Source organism: Uloborus diversus, chromosome 6 (genome assembly GCF_026930045.1).
Source record: "Uloborus diversus isolate 005 chromosome 6, Udiv.v.3.1, whole genome shotgun sequence".
In the NCBI taxonomy this organism is placed as follows: Eukaryota; Metazoa; Arthropoda; class Arachnida; order Araneae; family Uloboridae; genus Uloborus; species Uloborus diversus.
In genome coordinates, this window is record NC_072736.1 from 86,914,667 (window position 1) to 86,935,192 (window position 20,526).

Genomic DNA, 20,526 nt, shown 5'->3' on the forward strand with positions numbered 1-20,526 from the left:
ATCCCGAAACTTGTTGATTTAGAAATTTTAAAGCAGGTCACTGTGACCTCCCGCGACCTCACCTCTGGCCGCCCCTGGACACGTGCCTGTGTATATGCTCTCAAAAACAGTCCTGGTTTCGTTTATTTTTTTAAGATTTTATATGTGCGTCCGTATATTTCAATTTCCGATTCTTGGCGATCACAATTTCGCCAGCGTTGGCAAAGCACTAGTTTGGCGATTTCCTCTTGTCTCTCGTTACGGCAACCCTCGTGCTCCGTGCGGTCTGATTGTGAGGCGCTCTTCTTCATTCCATCCCGATCTCCGCATCCGTCCCGCTTCTCTTGCTCTTACGATCTTTCTTCGCACGCGAGGATCCTGGGAAAACAAACTTTCTGTGACGAACCGCGGGCCGCATAGGACCGAGGAATACTCTGAACTTTTGCCGAACTTTTTTGTGCTTGGTTTTTGTTTCGAAGGAGAATAGAAGATTTATCGAATGAAGATGATGCGTATTTTGTTTGTGGTGTTGTTGTTATGTTCAGGAGTCTTTACGATGGGTGAGTGAAAATTAAATTTTCTAACTTTTTGATGCAAAAGGAGCATTTATATGTTGTTTCATTTTGAAATGTACATTGTTTTTTTTCGTGTGAAATTGTAAAAGTGCTTAGTAGGAAAAATAATGTTTACTCCTGCCCTACGAAAGGAAATTTCAATGGAATAATTTATCGACATTTGCTAAAATCATATTTAATAATTCAGTTTGTGTGACTGTAAAAACTATTGATTTCGTCAAAAGAGCCTTTAAAACCTGATATTATCTTATTTTTATTTATTTTTTTGTAAAATTTAATTATGTTGGTATTTTATTTATTTTAAACCTGCTCTTTTTTCCAACTTTTTATTTAGTTATTTCTATTGTTTTTTTTTTCATTTAAAAATGCGAGCATTTAAAAAGAGAAAGGATGATACGAATTTTTATTACTAATTCAAATCTAAATTGATGAAAATGGTTGAGTAATACGTGTAAAAATACTGAAGTAAGAAAATATTTCATTGAATGAACGTAGCATTATCTTTCGCTGCAGAAAAATTTTGCTTAGTTGCTTTTCGTTTGCTTGTTTTATTTCGTAATTTATTACGCCAGATTTTTGTCAACGTTTCTATTATTTCATTACTATTGACAGTATTTCGCGCTATTTATAAAACCTGTGGGATTAAGTTTTATTAACTTAAGTTAATTATATTCGTATCTTATAGGTATTATAGGCCTTGTACAGTCAAAATTCACATTATTAGCAATGTTTAGTAGTAGTGAGTTACCGCCCGTTTTTGAGATTTCCACTGAAGGTTTTCAAAAAGCGTAATATGATTTTGTAACTTAAATGTGATTCATAATATCTTTTTTATGTCATGAAATAACTATATTCTCCAGCCTGTACCTTTCCAGAAAATCAAAGTTTTGTATCTTGTAAGGTATTATCATTTTAATTACTTAATAAAATAAGTGTCAACCTCGATAATTCGAAGCATGGGCGCCCAAATGCAAAATTTTAAGAGGGGGCTCAGATATTTTCGCCATTTTTAGCAGGATATTTTCCTCAAGTAGAAACTGATTTCAGTACAGATTAGAGTTATTAAAACTTGTTTTTTTTAATAACTCATTCATTAATGACTGGAGAAGAAATTTCTTACATTTTTGCAAAGAAAAAACTATAAAAACAATAAAGTTCTAACTTTTCAGGAGGGGGGGGGGGGCTTGAGCCCCCTCCTTACCCCCTATATGGGCGCCCTTGAGTCGAAGCCTTCTAACTAGGCTTGCTAGAAGTTCCGGTTTGACCGGGACAGTCCCGGCTTTCAGATGAAATCCCGGTGTCCCGGTCGTATTACTTCACGTCTCGGAAAAAGATAAATTTGATTACAGATGACCAAAAAAGTCTAAACATAATTAATTATGAAGGATTATTTAAAATAAAAATTATGTCATTTCTGTACGTCAGAGCCAAACTGATCTAAGTCCAAAAATTGCGAATTTCTGTTTATTACTGCATTGTATGTAAAATTTTAATCCACATCGGGTCATGCAAACATAATTCTAAAAAAAAAAGTGTACCCTTTTGAATATTCGCTACGCTGATGGGAGTGGATTGGGGGGGGGGGAGTATTCCGTTGTCCCAGTGGAACATTTCAGAAATTCGGCAAGCCTACTTATAACTAGAATTTTCTTTCATCTCAAAGTTTTTATATAGACCCAAACTCATGAGAAGGCTGTGAGAACTTCCCATAACTCGAAGGTTTTTGCCGATCCGTTTGGAATTCTGGTAATCGAGAGTTGACTGCGTTGATTAAGTTTATTAAATATTTTAAATTTTTCTTTTAACAGAATTATTTACTTTCTTCACCGTATAAAATTATTAAGAAGAAGTATCTCGCATTAAAAACTTACTCCTAAAATTGCTGTTAATCTGAAAACATGTAATCACCCTCCTAAAAGAGTAAATACCCGAAAAAAAAATAGTACACTTAAAATCCGTTACTACGAACTTCGAGAAACCACAAATATTGTTCATTGCAACGAGAATTGCGTTATAGTGGAATTCATTCAATGTAATATCAATTAAAACGAGACTAGAAATCTATTTCTTTGAAACAGATATTTCGTTGTATTGGTATTCGCTGTAATGGAATTTCACTATAATATAATAGAACCTCGATTACTCGAAGTAAAAGGAGCCGAATAACCTTCAGAAAATCGAAAATTCCGGATAAAAGACAGTATTGAAAATTAGTTGTCAGAAGACTCCGAAAACTTCATCTCTGGGCTTAAACACGTAAACATAAATATGTGAAACCACAACTAAACGTGATGCTTTAAATTATGTTGCTATTCATATAAACAGCAAGTTGTTCAATAAGGGTCATTAAAGTTTAAAAAAATGCAATACAAATTGAAAAATATAGTTTAAAAAAATGCAATACAAATTGAAAAATATTGTTTAAAAAAAAGTCAACTTTTAATCTATATCGCGATGTTAATAAAGCAGTTAACTTATGATTTTTAATTTTTAATTATTCAATAAGGATCATTAAAGTTAAAAAAAAATTGCAATACAAATTGAAAAATATAGTTAAAAAAAGTCAACTTTTAATCTATATTGCGATGTTAATAAAACAGTTAACTTATGATTTTTAATTTTAAACATAAATAAATTCTTAAAATTAATTTAAATTTGATTGCTTTCAAATTTAACAAGATTTTGTAAACTAGAATTATTGACAGTGTACCGAACATTTACTAAATACAAAGAAATAAAATTCAGGGCAACCGATGTCGGTTAAAAAAGGTTCTGAATAATAAATGAGCTGCGGAATAATCGAGGTTCTGATGTGCCATTTTTATCAAAAACTTTTTTGCGGAGCGGGGGAGGGGGGCTACTTTGTAATATAAAATTGCGGTGTAAACTGATTTGAGCCTTTCGAGTTAAAAATTCTGAAAAATGGGAATGGAATTCACCGTGTTTCATTTCCATCAGGAATTCTTCCGTCTATCAATCACCAAAGAGGGTTGTCAACCAGCGAGCTGGGCGCCGAAGGTGGCTAATCTAGCCGCCCTGGCGATCCAGCTTCTGGTTTTGACGTCATTTTTGAGCAAAAATGGGGGGTCAAGGGCAAATTTTTCGAAATAGAAGTCTTCAAAACCCGGCTACAGGCTATCTTTTGTCACTTAAAGTGGAGGGGGGGGGGACGTCATCCGCGCCTGCCTTGGCGGCTAATTTGCAGAAAAATCTGGAAGCCAGTTTTTTTGCGACATTTGAATCATTTTTTCCACATTTGTTTCTTTTGTGTTAGTAGTATATAAATTTTTCAGTAGTATAAATTTATATAATCAACGTATAAGTAGTATAAGTTTTTCAGCAGTTATAACATTAGTTACATCGTGTGTGCTTGCTAATAGACATTAAAAGCCATTTTCCTGTCTATAAATCAATACGCAATAATGTAAATACAGTTGGTGTGATATTCTAACTGTTACCGATGTATTTTTGTGATATTATTCTTCCATAGTTCAACTTCCGTTGTTAAACCATCACGTGCTCCATTGCATACAAACACACTTTTTCTAACCTTCCGGCAAAAAAAAAAGTGTAGCTCAGTTCACACACACGATACTTTTTTTAATCTGTTGACCGATGAATGATTAATATGATGTTAATCTTTCCTCTCTCGCGATTTTTCTTTTCCTTTTTTTATCTGAAACTAATATCAGCACCAACAGCAGTTCCCATGCTCGCATTTTTTTTAAATTTTAATGTCTAAAAATTATTTTATAATGTTCATGACTTATAGCAGTTTTTTTTTATTATTTTTTTAAAGAGATTTAACACGATGTTTTAAGTAAAGACTTCGGTACAAGCGGGAGGCAGCCCCACTTGTCACCGGTTTTGAGTTTTGCGTTGAAATATATGATGGAAAATAATATCTTTTGCTCTGAACAAGAGCCAGGAATCTCCAACCAATATTCTATATCTATAAGATATTAAAGGAAAGGAGCTGTAACAAGCCACATTTCAAGAGAAGAAAAAATATAGCTCCTTAATAACTCAATGTATTATTTTGAAACTGATGAGGTTTTATCACAAGGCAAATTGTTTTCGAATTAGAACCAAGTATTATTTAGATTAAAAATCGCATTGTTTTCTTTTTAGAACCAAAGGACCCCGAAACACAAGAACCTTCTATATAGGAATACCTTCTACATTGGTTACAGTGACCTATTGTAGAATTAAAAAGGGCCAATATTGTAAAACTTAATTTAATAGTAAAACGTTGTTAGGGGGTCTTCTTCTGTAATTCGTCCTTGAATTGAGAGATCATAGTGAGACTTCCGTTTTTAAAGAGTTCTAAACTAGTTAGTTCACTATGAATATTGTATACTTATATGCATATCTTCTATCGATTATTTCGTGAATTTTAGTGTTCTTTGACCATTCTGAGTATTATTTGTCTCGTCGTGTGTTTTCATTAAAATGTGAGTCGCATGTAGTTTATAAATATTGTTAGTTTTCATTATTGCAGCATCTATATAAAAAAAGTCTTCAAAATGTGTTGCTATTTTTTTAAAAGTCCATTTCAGGTATTGAATGTGCCGTAATATTCAATAGACCGTCTACTCCTACTATAGTTCATGTTACTAATGAAAACAAAGCGATATATAATAAATGGGAAATCTTGTAAATGGTCAAAATCTGAAGGGGTCCAGAAGCGTAGTTTTTGGGAACAAGGATTCTGAAACAAGTTTTTGAAAAAATGTCCTTTAAACGCAGTCCCCATAATCTCTTGGCTACGAGCAGCTCTTGGCTACACAGCATTATTGCCGCAACTCTCTCAAAACGACGATTTACATAAGAAGCCCTCCATGACTATATCTGTACATTTTTGTTGCCTTATCGTAAAGTTGAAAAAAAAAAAGCTAAATTTCAATCTTTACTTGTTACGCGCAAAAGCGAATCACTCAATGCATTTACAAAAACAAATGACCCATTCTTCCTTTTATCTAACAATGATGCAAAAATGGATAACTTAGTAACGTTTAAGAACGCTCAACCTTAACCTAATCGGGAAGTATTTCCTTAACCGGTGCAAAAATATTAAGTGCCAAATGAGTAGCACTTGAAGCTTACATGCCATTGCACGTGCTTCCTTCTCTAAGTACAAAATAGTGCGTTGTGATGTGCAGCCTCCCATGATTCTCCACTAGATTGAAAGAACGATATATTTTTTTTTCGTCATTTTGCGTTAGGAAAAATAACTTGAGGGTAAAAGCATCTTTATCCATCATCAAAAGATCAGATGACGTCATAATGTTTTCGCAACGTGACGTCAGGCCTTCTCATCTTCTGTGATGTCACTGGAGTTTCAGATTGCATCGATGACGTAGGGGTGGTGGAGAAAGGGAAAACGTCCCCCTTAAATATTTCAGTCTTTCTCATCCTGAGAGCTTACGGAGATGTGAGATATGCTTATGAAGACTGAATTATGAAGATTTTCCGTGGAGATAGCAGGACTGATGCGCTTCGAAAGTCATTTTTGTGATGTATGCAAACTTCGCTGAGTCATTTTTTGGAGCTTATTAAAACACTTGTATATCACGGCGATGAATCATTTGCGACGCGATGTGCAGTTTCTTGCGACATAAAAATCGCAATTATCCGTTCATTTTTATTGTTTTCTATTTCTTCACAATATCTTCACAATAGGCTGTTTGAGAAGCTCAAAATAAGAAATGTTTTCTTGACAATTTAATTGGATCCGTATAATCTCCAGTTCATTTCCATTCAAAAGGAGTTATTTTTATCTTATCTAAAAAATGTTTATCTTATACTAACCCCCTAAAAATAATCTTATGCATTGCATATTAAACTTATTTCAGAAACAGAATTAATAATTTTTGTTCTGTTGACTTAGAACGAAGATCTTGTATCGGCTACCCTTTTCTGCCATTTTGTTATCGATTTTAGCGAGTAAGTTTGTTGTTTACCCATAGATTCAAATTGCATTCAATCCGCATTATTTTTATTTACAGCGGTAAAATAAAATATGTATAAACATTATCTTGGTCATTGATTTTTCCACTAAAATCGATCACACAAAAGCAAATCTCTTGATTTGTATGCAATCTTGCTATTTTGAATGATTTGTTTAAAGATGTATTTCCAGAAAAACCTCGTGTTCGATTTTGTTTGGTTAATCAATTTTTGTTTGAAGTATGTATTCTGAAATTTTTATATCAATTTCTATGATTTTTTGCATATTTATTCTCAAAAGGTCACATGATAAAATAGCAATATTAATCTCTCTTAGTTATTGATTTCTTCATTTTTCAAGCTTTTTTTAAAATCTCTGTAAAGGAGACGGATGCATTTAAAAAACGTCCATTCCTTTTGATGAATCTTTTTGTTCTTTTTCTGTAGATTTTTATGAATTGGATGCTATTCATTATGAAGTGCAATTCATTACATAAAAAAAAATCTTGAAATTCAATTTTTTTTTTTTAAATACTTTTTGTTTAAACCATTGTTTGAACTTTCAAAGTTCTGTTTGCACACTAAATCGCTTATGATATAAGAAAAAAATGAGAGGAATCAAAGAAATTCTTCTAAGATATCTACCATATTTACCCATAAAATAACCCTTTTATCTTTTTTAATTCTTCGCCCCACAATAATCATAGAGTTATTTGCTTCATTTTAGAAAATTAAATTAGAATTCTGATTTCATCTTTTGTTAAGTGGCTACAAAAATTTAATCACGAATACATTGGTCAAACCAGTGCTGTAGTAAAAAAAAAATATTTTGGTGATCTCACTTTATTTTTTAGGGAATCTTATCGTTGATAAGGTGTTCGTTAGGGGCAGAAAAGTTCAGTTTAGATGTGTTATTCCGGCTTTAATTTCAAAAGCAAACATTTGCTTTGAAAGAAGAAGTGCACTGAAATCAATTTACATTTAATTTGTATTCTTTTTTACAACAATAAACCAAATGTTTCGTCCGACGGTGTCTCTCCGCCCTTCCTCCTCTTCCTTACATGACTGAGTCAAACAGTAGAAAAACATCGTAAGTGGAACAATTCAAAGAAACGTCCACTAAACAGGGTTCGTGATTTTTTTTAAATTTAAATCGGATTTTTTTTATTTAAATCAGATTTTTTTTATATTTTTAATAAGTTCAAAAATTTGAAGATATTAATTACTTTACATTTATAAAGAAATATATTTCATACAATTGATGAATCTATTCTCAGTTTACTTTTAAAATTAAGATCAGTTCTCTATCTATTCAATAATATTTTAAGATCTATGAATACATTACAATGCTTAGATAAGGTGTGATTTTGTTTTATGCTTTGCTTAAAGATAAGGTTTCCATCATCATGTACGTTCTTAGTGTAAAATAATATGTTGAACAATTACATTCCTCAACAAAATTAGTCATAATGTATAAGAAAAACTGCATTTTTTTTTTTTTTTTGTCCTACACTAATTTTGGAGCAAAAGCAATATGGCACGAGTGAAAATCGGTTACACACACAGAAAGAGGGTAGTTTTGCCAGTTGAAGTTAAGATGCAATACATTCTAAAAAATGCAAAATTAATTCATAAAAATAAAATCAACTGATTTTAATCAATGATTTTGTTAAAAAGAATCACTTGATTCAAATCAATTGATTTAAATCAATGATTTTTTTTAATCGCTTGATTTAAATCATGATTTTATTCATGATTTAAATCATGATGATTTGAATCAGTGAACCCTGCTGCTAAATCCAATAGAAATTAAACCTTTGACGTCGTACTTACTTACTTACTTTATATTATCTAGGAGGAAAACATATTCTATGTCAATACCAGTTTGATGTCAATATCAATGGCCAGGGAAAATATTGAAAAGTTCTATTTATGAAGCTTTAAAATTTAGCGAACGAGAATGTCGTTCCTGTTTTTGAGAAACACATGAGACCTAGACCTTAAAACTGAAAACCTTTTACGATCTGTAAAAGAAAGAATTTCTAGAAAATTTCTACCCTTTGAGCTTTGAATTGAAATGTAAAAGGTTGAAATCGAAATGGTGAAAGGAATTCAATGGCTGCAGCGGTTTTATTTTTACCTTATGGTGTTTTTCTTGCTATCATTTTGAAAACGCCACATTTCTGCATTAAATAAAGGGGAATCGGAATTAAACATCCATGTCTTCGAAATTTGTTATGTGCCAAAATTTACTTTAAGCCTCAGTTTTTAAAAGTAGCGTGGGATTTCATAAGAATAAGGGCAAGAGATTACAAATTTTTCTTGTATGTTTCGCATTCATTTATATTGCCTTTCCTGTTTAATTGTTAAAAAAAATGTTTTTGAAATAAATAAACTCACAACTAATTGTCATGAAACTGAAAATTTCGCCACAAATTTAGCTTTATAATCACGTGTTTATGGTTATTGTTGATTCCCCAAAAATTGAAAAAAGTAACTTGTACAGTGCATCAAAGTTGGTTTAAACCCCCATTTTTTGGGCGAAAAACTAATATTGTTATCAATTATCTTTTTAAAAAATCCTACAATTAAGAAATGATATTAATTGTTCCTTTTTGTATTATGGAAGAACTATTTGTCCTTTCTTGAGCCCAGAAAGTATTACTTTTGCCAAGTGTGCCAATTATAAAATTGCCAGTGTTTCGGGGGAAAAATAATTTGTTAAATAGTGTTGTAAGTTAAACCGAAGTTAGCAAGTTTCTGCTTTTTTAAGTTGAGGAGAATAAAAAAAAAACTTCAATTTATCTACGGTAAAGGAGCAGAACATTTGCGCATTGAATTATTAGTCATTACTTTCTCGTTAAGCTTTACATTAATGCTACCTTGGCGATAAAATATACAGGGTTACATTGGCTTGTTTTGTCGCCGTTTTCGTCCTGCCTTTCCTTACTAATAACTTTGCTCGTTAATATGAGGCGTAAAGTGACAAAATCAGCACAATACATTTTCTAAAATTTCAGTAGGGAGACAAAAAACATTTCACTCTCTGCCCTTTCGGTTTTTCAACTCAATTAATTTTCGTTTGGATAACCTTTGGGAATTTTCATTTTTTTTTCCTTTTTTAAATTAACAGTATTGTCGAACTAATTACAGATAAAAATAATTTGGATTGAGCTAGATTAAATTCCTGTAGTATCCCACCTTTATGCACTGACTAGCCTGTACATTAAAAAATGTGAGTATATTTAGAAATTTGTCACAATAATGTCGTTGATGTTACCCATGCGTCTTAACTGTAGAAGTTCAGCAGAATCATGGATTGAGCTAGCTTAGAAATAAAACGGGTTTTTGGTAGCAGTTTTCGACCTGATTGAAATAGATTGTTCCACAACGCTCTGTATTGTGATAGTAACGGCCAAAAAGTGTCAAATTGCACCTTTTGAAAGAATTTTTAAAAATTCATAGATTAAGCTGTTTTAGGTACTAAACGTCTCGTGTAGGATGCTTTTCTAAATATAGGAATAGGTTAAATCTAATCTACCAGTACTCCATGTGTTTCATCTTTCATGCGAAAAAATATTTTCGAAATTATGTACCATTTATTAAAAGTGCTAGGAAATATGACAATCTATTTTAATTATGATCGCCGTGCTATGGGCAGTTTGTCAGTTCCCTTTTACAAAAGGAAAGCCATTTCCAGTGACTCAGCCTGCAGCGGCGATTGGAGGGGTAAAACCCGTTCAAGAACCCTTGGTTTTAACATGTATTGCCAATCCTAATACGGAAGTTTCTTTTTCATACAAAGGCTGTTATGATTAAAAATCCCACCAGAAGTTAATTTCCGTTTGCGCTACTGGCTTTTCTTTTCAGGCTTAGTTTGCATCTGATTATTTTAAGTTTTTCAGTTTCGGCAGTTCTTTAGTATATATTCGCGAAGTATTTTTTAATCTTTAAGAAAATTATTCAAAAGTTAAAAATGTGAGTTTTTGCAAAGTAATTAACAAAATTACTCTTTTAACACATCTCTTATTACTGTTCGATTTTATTAACATTTCCGAAGAAACAACCCCCGTCAACTACAAAGAAAATCAGTAAGACTTTCTTCAACAGTTCTGGCACACATAAAATGTGCCACGACATCTTCTCAATTCCATGTTTAGAACCGGAAAATGTCTTTTGTCGTTTGGCATCGCTTGCTCCGAATATTTTGGCTGTCCCCCAAATCTCCTACGCAACAGGTGAACGCAGGCTGTGTTTCGGTTTGAACGTAGTTACTGTCTGCGTTTATCACGATTACAAACCTCTTGAAAATTTTTATTGTTTAAATTTGATTTAAAATATAAATTGGATTTAATGCGGAAAATTGTACTTAATCTCTAAAATTTAAAAATGGTTTTATAGGTTTTAGAGTTCCTATTTTTGCAGGTTTAATGCAAAAGTCATTTGTTTTTTATATTTATTTACTTTTGAGAGGGTGGGAGGTTTGGTATATTTTTGAAGTGTTTTAGTAATTGAATTTGGTTTGAACAATCGCTGATCATATTAAAATACCATATTCACAATTGATGTTTATAATAACAGGGTGACGAGAGATCAGGGAAATCAGGGAGATCAGGGAAAAGTCAGGGAACTTTATCACTCAGGGAAAAATCAGGGAATTTTGAAAAAATAACAAAAATTCAGGGAAAATTGAACAAATGAAGAAGAAAAAAAAATTTTCCCTTGAAAAATGAATTACTTTGATTCTTTACGAATTTTACGCCTCTTTGTTTTTAAAAAACAAAATTAATGAGGTGCGATTATGCAGTGCCGCATATTTGTGCATCTTTTTTCTTCAAGGTCAAAGTATTCAATCTTAGGATGAGCTTCCCAAGATTGCTTCTGTGTTTCTGTGTCTGTAAAGTTTTTTATTTTACCTAGCTTGAATTTTTCTTCCACGCATTCCATGGTGCGTAAAATAAACAACCCTACAGGCAAAGAGGAAACCGTTATTGATGACTTTGCTCCCTTGCCTTTACTCATTGTCTTGAAGTAATTAGCATGATGTTATCACGATTTCAAGAAAAATGTCTTTGTTTTTTAAATTAATGCTGAAAAAATCTTAAAAGTTATCACTTGGCGTTTTTAATTTAATTGCTGAAATTGAATTTTGACTGAAAATCAAATTTGTTTTTTGCCATGGTATTACTCGCTGTCACTTCGGATTATACAAAAGGTTTTTTTTTTTTTTTTTTCAGACTTTAAAATTCTTTTATTTTAAAACCATTTTCATATACATTTTGAAATTAATAATTGTTTTTGCATATCAATGTTGTTTGTTACTAAAGTAATCTAAGATTTTTTTTCCATAACTAATGAAGTCATTTGAAATTGAGTTTTGTACATGAATATTTTTATTATTTTTTAATAGTTAAAATGCTGTATTCATTCATTAAAACTTAAGTTCTTGATTAGAGAACAGCGTAATATGACTGTTATTGAAAGATTTCAATTCGTTTTACATAAATATGTCTATTCTGCCGTGTGCAAGTAAAGGGCAGTGACTGCACATTTTTTTTTCTTTTTTTTTTTTTTTTTTTTTTTTTTTTGCATTTTTATCATCTTTTGTGCGTTATCTTTATTGTACATACTGGCTTATTTGGTTTCTGCTGAAAAAGAGGCACGAAAAAAACATCAAATTCCAACATTTTCCTATTGTTAGTACTGAATCCACCACGCATTTCTTCAAATATCTCGAAAACTAATTTCTGCAGATACTGCCGATTTGCCTGCACATGGCAGTATTATTTACGCAAGTAAAACTACATTACTTCTATACTGTAATTATCACTTGTTATTCTTGCAGCAACAATTATACTGCTTGAAAATTCAGTTCAAGACTATATCTATTTAAAATTTTTAGCTTTATCACGATTAGATATGTTTTTAAGAGTGGTTTTAATAATTTTTTAGAATTCTTATGTTAACTGGTTCCTGAAAGTACAGTATTTGTTTTAGATTTCCTACAATATTTCTCTGTCGATAATTTAATAAACTTTTTTTACCAAAAAAACAGAGGAGCATCTTTTCAAAATATATTTTCAATTAACAGCTTAAACTGTTTTAAACACTGCATTTTATTTAATATGCAATGCTTTTCAGGTAGGGCAAAGAAAGGAAACTATTATCATTGGTAACGTAAATCAGGGAAATTTGGTGAACTTAATCAGAGAAAAGTCAGGGAACTTTCTTTTCCAGTTTCTGTCGCCACCCTGAATAAACATAATTTTGAATAGCAATAATTGATTCACGCAGGTTAAATTAGGTTCGTTATATAAATTATTGAATAGTACAATAATGAATGAAAATACTTCAATTGAAGTAGTGAGAAGCAAAGTGGACAGAGTTAAAAGTTTCGAGAAAATCGCGTTTAAAATTTAGACCTAGGTAGGCTTTCGTTAAAATTTTTTTCTAAATCATGCTGTACAGCAGTACCTACTACGGCTACAAGTACTATCTCTTGCCCCAAGACAGAGGAGAGGTCCACCTACCCATTTCTCCAAATTTTTAATTTTGTCACATCCCTTTGCTTCTCACTGCCTCAATTGGTGTCCCCAACTTTTCGTCGACTGAAAATATCCTTCCCCCTGTTTTTCAGTTTCAACCTTAGCTTTTGATAGATTTAGGGGGTGGGAGGTTAATTGTCGGCGAAAAGTAGAGTACACCACTTCAATCATTATAAATAATGACTGAACTGAAATTAAAATTTCTATTGTCCGTAATTTAGTATAGAATGACTGAAAACGTTTCAGTGAAATACTATGTGAACAAGTTGATTAAAAAATAAATAAATAAAATGATAATTACGATAAAAATAAATAAAGAAAGAAAGGAAAAATACAAAGAAGTAAATAAAAAAAACTAAAAATAATAAAATTCAAAATTTGAAATTAAATAAATACAGTATTTTTCTCTCCGATTTTGATGTTCCAAATTCAATAAAAATAAAATATAAACTCAAATTCAAATGTTTATTTTCCCCTAATTTATTCGCATCATATTTTTTTTTCTTAAATTTTGCCCTTGATGCACATAGACCTTAAAAACGAAGTTTATACTAAGACATGGCTACGAATACTCATTAAACGAGTCATTTAATTCATTAAAAAAACTTTTATTTGAAAATGTATCATTTTATTTATACATTCCAACATCTTAAGATATCTATAAAAATTTCCTTTTTCCTCAGCACAAACATAAACACTTCATTAAATTATATTCAACTTAATTTTTGAAACTAATTTTCTGGAGAATGTGAAACGGCTAAATTCAATTCGCCCTATGACTTGAAGTTGGTAGCCATTAGATGTTGAGAAACTTGAGATGAAAAAACACTTCCCAGTGCTTTTACTAAATGCGTATGTTAAAGGCGTTTTTACATAAGCAATGCTATACGTGGAGACCTTTTGGATTATTTCCTAATTGAACTTCTGTATGCATTATGCTAAGCGACACAGCGTCGAAAACAGCGCCAAGAATAAAATATTACGTCCTGCTGTAGCTAACTATTTTTATTTTATGCGTCGTCGTGAACGCTTTTTAACGAGAAAATGATGACAACTAATGCTACGCATTTGGAAAAAGAGGTTCGTTATTTATTTATTTTAATTTATTCAATTTTTGTAATAAATGAAAATAACAAAATAGAGATTTTTTCTACATGCATGTTTGCAATTTAAAAAACAACATTTTTAATTTTTTTTATTATTTTTTATTCGTTTTTTTTAGAGAGGCGTCATATTTACATAATAAAAATTGCAAGAGATATCTTAAACTGCTGCTTCTGAATGCGGTCTATCTTCGGTATTTAATATTTATAATATTATTTTAAGGTCATAACAACCCTTACATCTGTCCCGTCATTTGAGGGGGGGGGGGTAGCGTGGCTTTGAAAAAAAAATTGTGGACGTATATACAAGTGGCCGTGGTTTTTGTTGTTTTCCAATAAAATTTGCCCTGAGTAAACACATACACCACGGACACCCCGATGGGAGGTCCCTCAGCAAATTTTGTTTGACGATTCGGCAGAATTATCATTCGGCGTCATTGAGAGTTTTTTTTTCGGCAAAATTATCATCATTCGAAAAAATTTGGAATTCCATTTTTCAAATTGAGAAGTTTTACCCTCCCAAATATTTAAGTTATTAAAGGGGGCAGGGCGCCCCCCTCCCCGCCTGAAAAATCTTCAACCTATGGGTCTGCCTTTCATGGAAAACTACCTTGTTAAGTTTAGAAATTATGTGTCAAAATTAAAGATTCGGTGAGATGAGGGAGGTGATCCCTCACTTCTGGGGTGCAGGGATCTTACTCCTGATGCGTCTTTGCGTTGTTACTCCATTAACGGAGAGATTCGGCATTTCCCAGTTCTCGCACTACTCTGCCGTACACATTATCACGTTAGTCATAGTTACCGTGTTCTATCATATGAAAAAAAAAAAAAAACTCAATCCGCTATCCGCATATGAATATGATTTTTCTTTTTTGTTCCGAAATACGGATTTTTATTTCTTGGACTTCTTTTAGGAAAATTTTTTTTCTCGTTCCTAGGATTTTCCCAACTCCGAAAAACCCAAAATAAATTGCATCAGTTTCAACTTTTTTTCCCACCCTCCCCCTCCCTCTTCTCCTTTTCCAAAAATAGGGGGGGACAGGAGAGAGAGGGGGGGTGAAGAGAAATTTTTCAGAATTCCCACGGAAGGCGACTTCCGAGAAAATGGAAAGGGAAGAAAAACCCTCTTCGTTCAATTAAGGGCTCCAAGTACCGGAAGCGAATGCTCATAGTTTCACCACCGGCCCATTAACGAGTTAAAAATGGACAGCATGGCGGCGCTTTGTTGAGTAAGCACGCAAAAAATGTCGCGCCGCAAGAAAACGCCTTTTGCGGACGCCCTAGGAATTGTTTCTTCTTAGTTTTTCCCAGTTTTGGTATTTTTTCAAATTTCTCTAACCTCTGGAGAAACATTTATTTCTCATCTGTGGCTTCTAGTTTAGTGTGCGTCTTCGAAACGTTAATGGTACTGCTTTTTGAAAGGAAACCTTTTTATTATTACTATGGATTGCATGTTGTTTATTTTTGCGAATATGCAAACTTAACAGAGATATTCGGAAGCTCTCTACCAGTGGTGCCTATCCCCCCGCCAGCAAGAATAGCCCCCCCCCCCCCAACACTTGGGAAAAAACCCAAGAATAACGAACCACTCATAAAAGAGAAAAATGCTCCCCCCCCTCCCCCCCCCCCAAAAAAAATCACTGGCGCAGTCTGCTCCATGATCCTATTAATAGGTACACCTATATTAATAAGACTCCTCTTTAATGTATGCATATTTTTTCATACGTACAATTTTGCCTTAGATTTGGACATGTCATTTAAGGCGGGCAGGATTGACGAGCTTTTTTTTGAAGTGAAACTTTTTGAGCAAGGGCTTTGAACTTTTATGTGACTGAAGGAACGTAGTTGCTTTCTTCTGCTACGGAGCATCCCACATGCTCTCTTCTCGTAATCTTTCTTTCTCGTTATCCGTAGCTGCGTGTACTGCGTGTACCACAGCCGTTGGTTATCCACAGAGCATCCGTTGAAACACGTGTGTATAACCAAAGCATATTGATTAGTGTTCTAAAAAATAAAAAACTAAAAATATCTAATTTTATTTTACTGTTTGATAAGAACTAATACTTTCGTTTGTCAGTTTATAGCAAAATCATGTGACCTTCTTTTCAGTTTGATAAAAAATATGTGACTCAAAATTAATTTTTTTATTTTGAGAACGAGATTTCATGTGTAAAGTATATATTAGAGATGTACCGAGTAGCACTTTGACCGAGTACCGAGTACTCTGCCTTTCATTACTCGGCCGAGTACCGAGTTACCGAGTACTCGGCCTTTCACTACTCGGCCGAGTCACCAAGTACCAATTATGTTTTCAGAAGAACCACCGACACACATGTGATGAATTTTGAACTTATTGGAATAGTTGTATAGACCTCCTTGTATATATAATAGTTTTTAAAACTAAATTCTAGCTGAAATTTAATTACGCATTATTTTTTAAAAAAAATGTTGTCAAAAATTTTACAAAAAAATTATTTTTAAAATTAAAAATAAATAAATAAAAGGTATGAATCAAGTTGGAATTAAAACAAATTATACCAATTATAGCTCTAGTTTGCCAAACATAAATAATTTTTAAAAGCAAATAAAAAAGATGTGCAGAAACACTGCAGACACATGTTTCTGCGTTACGAGGAACGTCTTTTTCAGTGCATAAAATGTGAGCTAAAGAATGTAAAGACATTTGACAAAAGAATCCGACTTTTGTCGGATGCCTTTAAAGCCACGAGCTCACATTTTGTGCATTGAAAAAGGAATTCCTTGTAATGCCATAACACGTGTCTGCACTGTGCTTTTAACGTTGTTTTATTTCCTTTTATTTTTTAAGCAAAGGTATTTTTATAATTCTTATAACTATTTTTTTTTTTTTTTTTTGTAGCAAAAATCCGTTTTTAATATAAAAATTCCATATTTTCTATACTTACTTTTTTAGCACAATTTTTAATAAATAAGTTTTATTTACTTTGGGGACATTAAAATAGAGATTTATTCCATTGAAACATTACAAACTTCATTATTCTCAAAATTTAAATTTGACTTCTAAATGATTGCAGAATATTATATATGCTTGCACTTTTTTATAAATTTTAATATCTGTCTTGGACAATATTCAATTTTTTGCAATTACTCGGTATTGGCCGAGTATCTGATCAAAATTTGGCCAAATACCGAGTAGTTACCGAGTACTCGGTACGTCTCTAGTATATATCTTTAAGCTAAGCAAAAACTACCGTTTCATGATTAAAACTTTAATATTAAATTACAGTTTTAAATCGCAAAGATTTTCTATTGGGAACAATCTGTGTTTGTGTTATACTCAAAAAAGAGTATTTCTAGAGAATAGGAAAAAGTATTTATTTACTCACAAGGAGTTAGGTGGAGCATTTGTTTTCACTGAAATATGTTGAACATATTTTACAAGCAGAAAAATACAATAAAAATGCTTAGTAAAAAGTTTGATCTTTTAAAGAAAAAATTAAACTTTCATCTTAAAAAAATTACACATTTGCAGTGAATTCTACTTTAAGAGCACATGCATGTTTTAATATATGCAGGCCGAGGAGTCAGTCACCTTTCTCACCTTTAGTCACCTTTTAAAAATTTGGTTACTTTTAGTCACCTTTTGCAACTTTTGTCACCTTTCTCACCTTTCTTGAAATGTGTCTTAGGAATTTTTTTTTTAAATAATTAAATCCTTGAAAAGTATCTGAATGATAGCTTTAACAGTGAAATTAATTAAAAAAGTAAGCATTAAACATGCCCCCCTCCTACCTTGTTGTTTAAGAAAAATAGCTATGCTACCGGGAAATCAGGGAATTTTTTTATCGCTTGCAATTGCACCCTATGAGCAGAACCAGTATTTCTATCCCCCCTTCAGCCTTTCAGACGCGTTTTCCGCAAGTCTCGTCTAAACGCCATTTTGTTTCCTATCGTGTTTCTGGCCATAGAGCATTGTTCGACTAAAGTTCAGCTGCGCAATTTGTTTCTGCACACTTTGTTGAGTGAGCGGTCATCGAATGCAAGTTGTCTTCTGTGTGTATCAAGTGACGTCATCTGGAGTCTCTAAATCTCACGCTCATCTCTAGAGCCGAGCGCGTTACTTGCTTGTTTTACTTTTACTGACCTCTAAAGCTGCGACTAAGCACCCACGAGCTCTTCAATTTGAAAAAGGGGTGATGGGTCAAGGAGGCATGCCTCGATGTCTTCTTTGAGCGCGGAATAAAGAAAAGTTTTGGTTTGTGTTTATAGTTTCACTTTGTGTTTGCACAGAAATGGTTCAGGTTCTATTTTTGCTGCGCAAATGCGAAGTGAACTTGGTCTGTGTAAAAATTTCTTAACATTTCCTTTTTTGGTGCGTCTCGGAGACAGTTTGGTGCGTTTTCGTTACTAAAAAAGTTTTTAGGTTGTTTGGCACTATTATCCTTGAGACACGAGAAAAAAATCTAATAAATATTGGTACTTGCAGTGTTCATACAATGCATAATGCAAATGTCAAAGCATTGCAGTATTTAGGTGAAGAAGCATCTGAACTTCTTCTTAGTACTTATAGCTATTTTGATGGTTGACCTTCCCGTTGGGAGGACTTCGAAGAAGTGCAAGCTCAACTAAATCCACCTCATCACAAGTTCCTGAAACACACAAGTACCTGTTGGCTTACCCTTGGACCTGCAGCAAACAGACTACTGGAACAGTGGGATGCTCTTCAGTATTATTTTTTTAAACATGTGCCTTTAAAAAATAATTCAGCTATGCAATGCAGATCATATAAAGCTGTTGCAAATGTTTTAAAAAGACCTTCTATAAAAGCTGAGCTGCATTTTATCATTTCATCTGCTGATTTGTTTATGCAGTTCACGAAACGCTTTCAATGCCAAGTGCCTGTGATACATAAATTGTACCAAGACATAGAGACCATTGTTCAGACTTATATGGCTCGAGTTATAAAAGCCTCTGTTATAAAGAAAGTTGATTTTTCAAACGTAGACACGGATGAACTGTTTGCATTTGGTAACAGAGTACCTCTTGAAGATCTCGTTGTTAGTGGGGAGGTGACAGATGAACTGTCAAAACTGAAAGAAAATAAAAAGGTTACGTTTTTAAAAGCTGCTTAAAAGCATTGTGTGACTGCATGCAAATATGTAATAGAAAAAAGTTGCATATCATACAGGTTACTGAAAAGTTTTAAATTTTTGGATCCAAAAGAGAGAAGTAAATCTAGAAGCTGTAAGGATTTGATAAAGGTTAGGTTGCCAAAATTATGCCCTTTAATGTTCCACTCGATAGGTTGCAAGATGAATGGAAACCTTTGCAGCTGGAAAAAGATGATGAAGCATCCGAAAACAAAACCATTGATAACTAATAACTACTGGCAGCAGCACATTTCAAAAAAAGACTCAACTTCCAACAATCTTAAGTTTCCTAATGTTTCTAAGGTGATAAAAGATTCACTTGCATTATCACATGGTAATGCTGACATTGAAAGACGATTTTCCATTTCAAATCACCTTTTTGGTGAAAATAAGACAGAAAGATTTTTAAACAGCATACTTACAGTTAAAGAAAGGTTACATAGAGTTTACACTGAAAGTTTTTTGAAAATGTCTTAAAATTGTTATTTCGCTAATTCTAGCCCTATAATATTCATTTCCAAAATTGTAAAGAAATCTTTACAAAAAGTATAAGGCTATTTTGGTAAAAGTCAGTAAAAAGGGATAATCTTTTGTTTTTTGAGTTCTTAACAAATTGCTTTTGGTCACCTTTTAGTTACTTTTTTGTCACCTTTTAGTCACCTTTGTTTTCAAATTTGTCACCTTTCTCACTTTTTTCAAAGGCCATCAGCAGTCCTCGGCCTGTATATGTGATTTGAGTGCAAAATTAAATATAATATATAGTTTCGAACTGCGGTGTTAGCAAAACGATAAAATAGGAAAAAGTAATATTTTTTGATGCTTTGAGAAATATTCTCAAATAATTTCTTTTTTCCTCTGTCGGCTATTTACTTTCTACGAGAAAAAGATCTAAGTAACTTCGTACGTTACCTTTATCTGAAAATCGTCTTTCGTCTAATATCAGTTCTTGCTAAACAAAACAAAAAGTAACAAGAGACATCACTTTTCGCGGGAAATTCTTCCCGCGCGAAGAGTCCATGCTTGACACGCGACACTTCGGCGCCCGGTTGGCATGGCAACCGTCTCCTTTAACTCTTCGACCTGTACCGAAGAGCAAGTAGCTGCAGAGGAGCGCCATCTTGTTTTTCCCGTTTTTCTTTTCTTCCTTTTCCTTTAATTTCTTGTCTCTTCTGATAGTAAATTCCCAATTTCCCCCTGCATACCATATCCTGTTAGCAATTTCGGCACTGACGTCAATTAAGGCGTC

The 20,526-nt window shown here is 32.8% G+C and overlaps 1 protein-coding gene across 1 annotated transcript in view; it reads left to right on the forward strand.

Moving 5' to 3' along the window:
• Positions 1 to 303: 303 nt before the first annotated feature.
• LOC129224856 (roundabout homolog 1-like) overlaps positions 304 to 20,526 on the forward strand; it is a 264,554-nt gene continuing 244,331 nt past the window's right edge. Inside the window, 1 exon segment of the mRNA XM_054859403.1 lies at positions 304 to 539. Within this exon segment, the coding sequence (XP_054715378.1) occupies positions 479 to 539 (61 nt within the window). The 5' untranslated portion in view covers positions 304 to 478.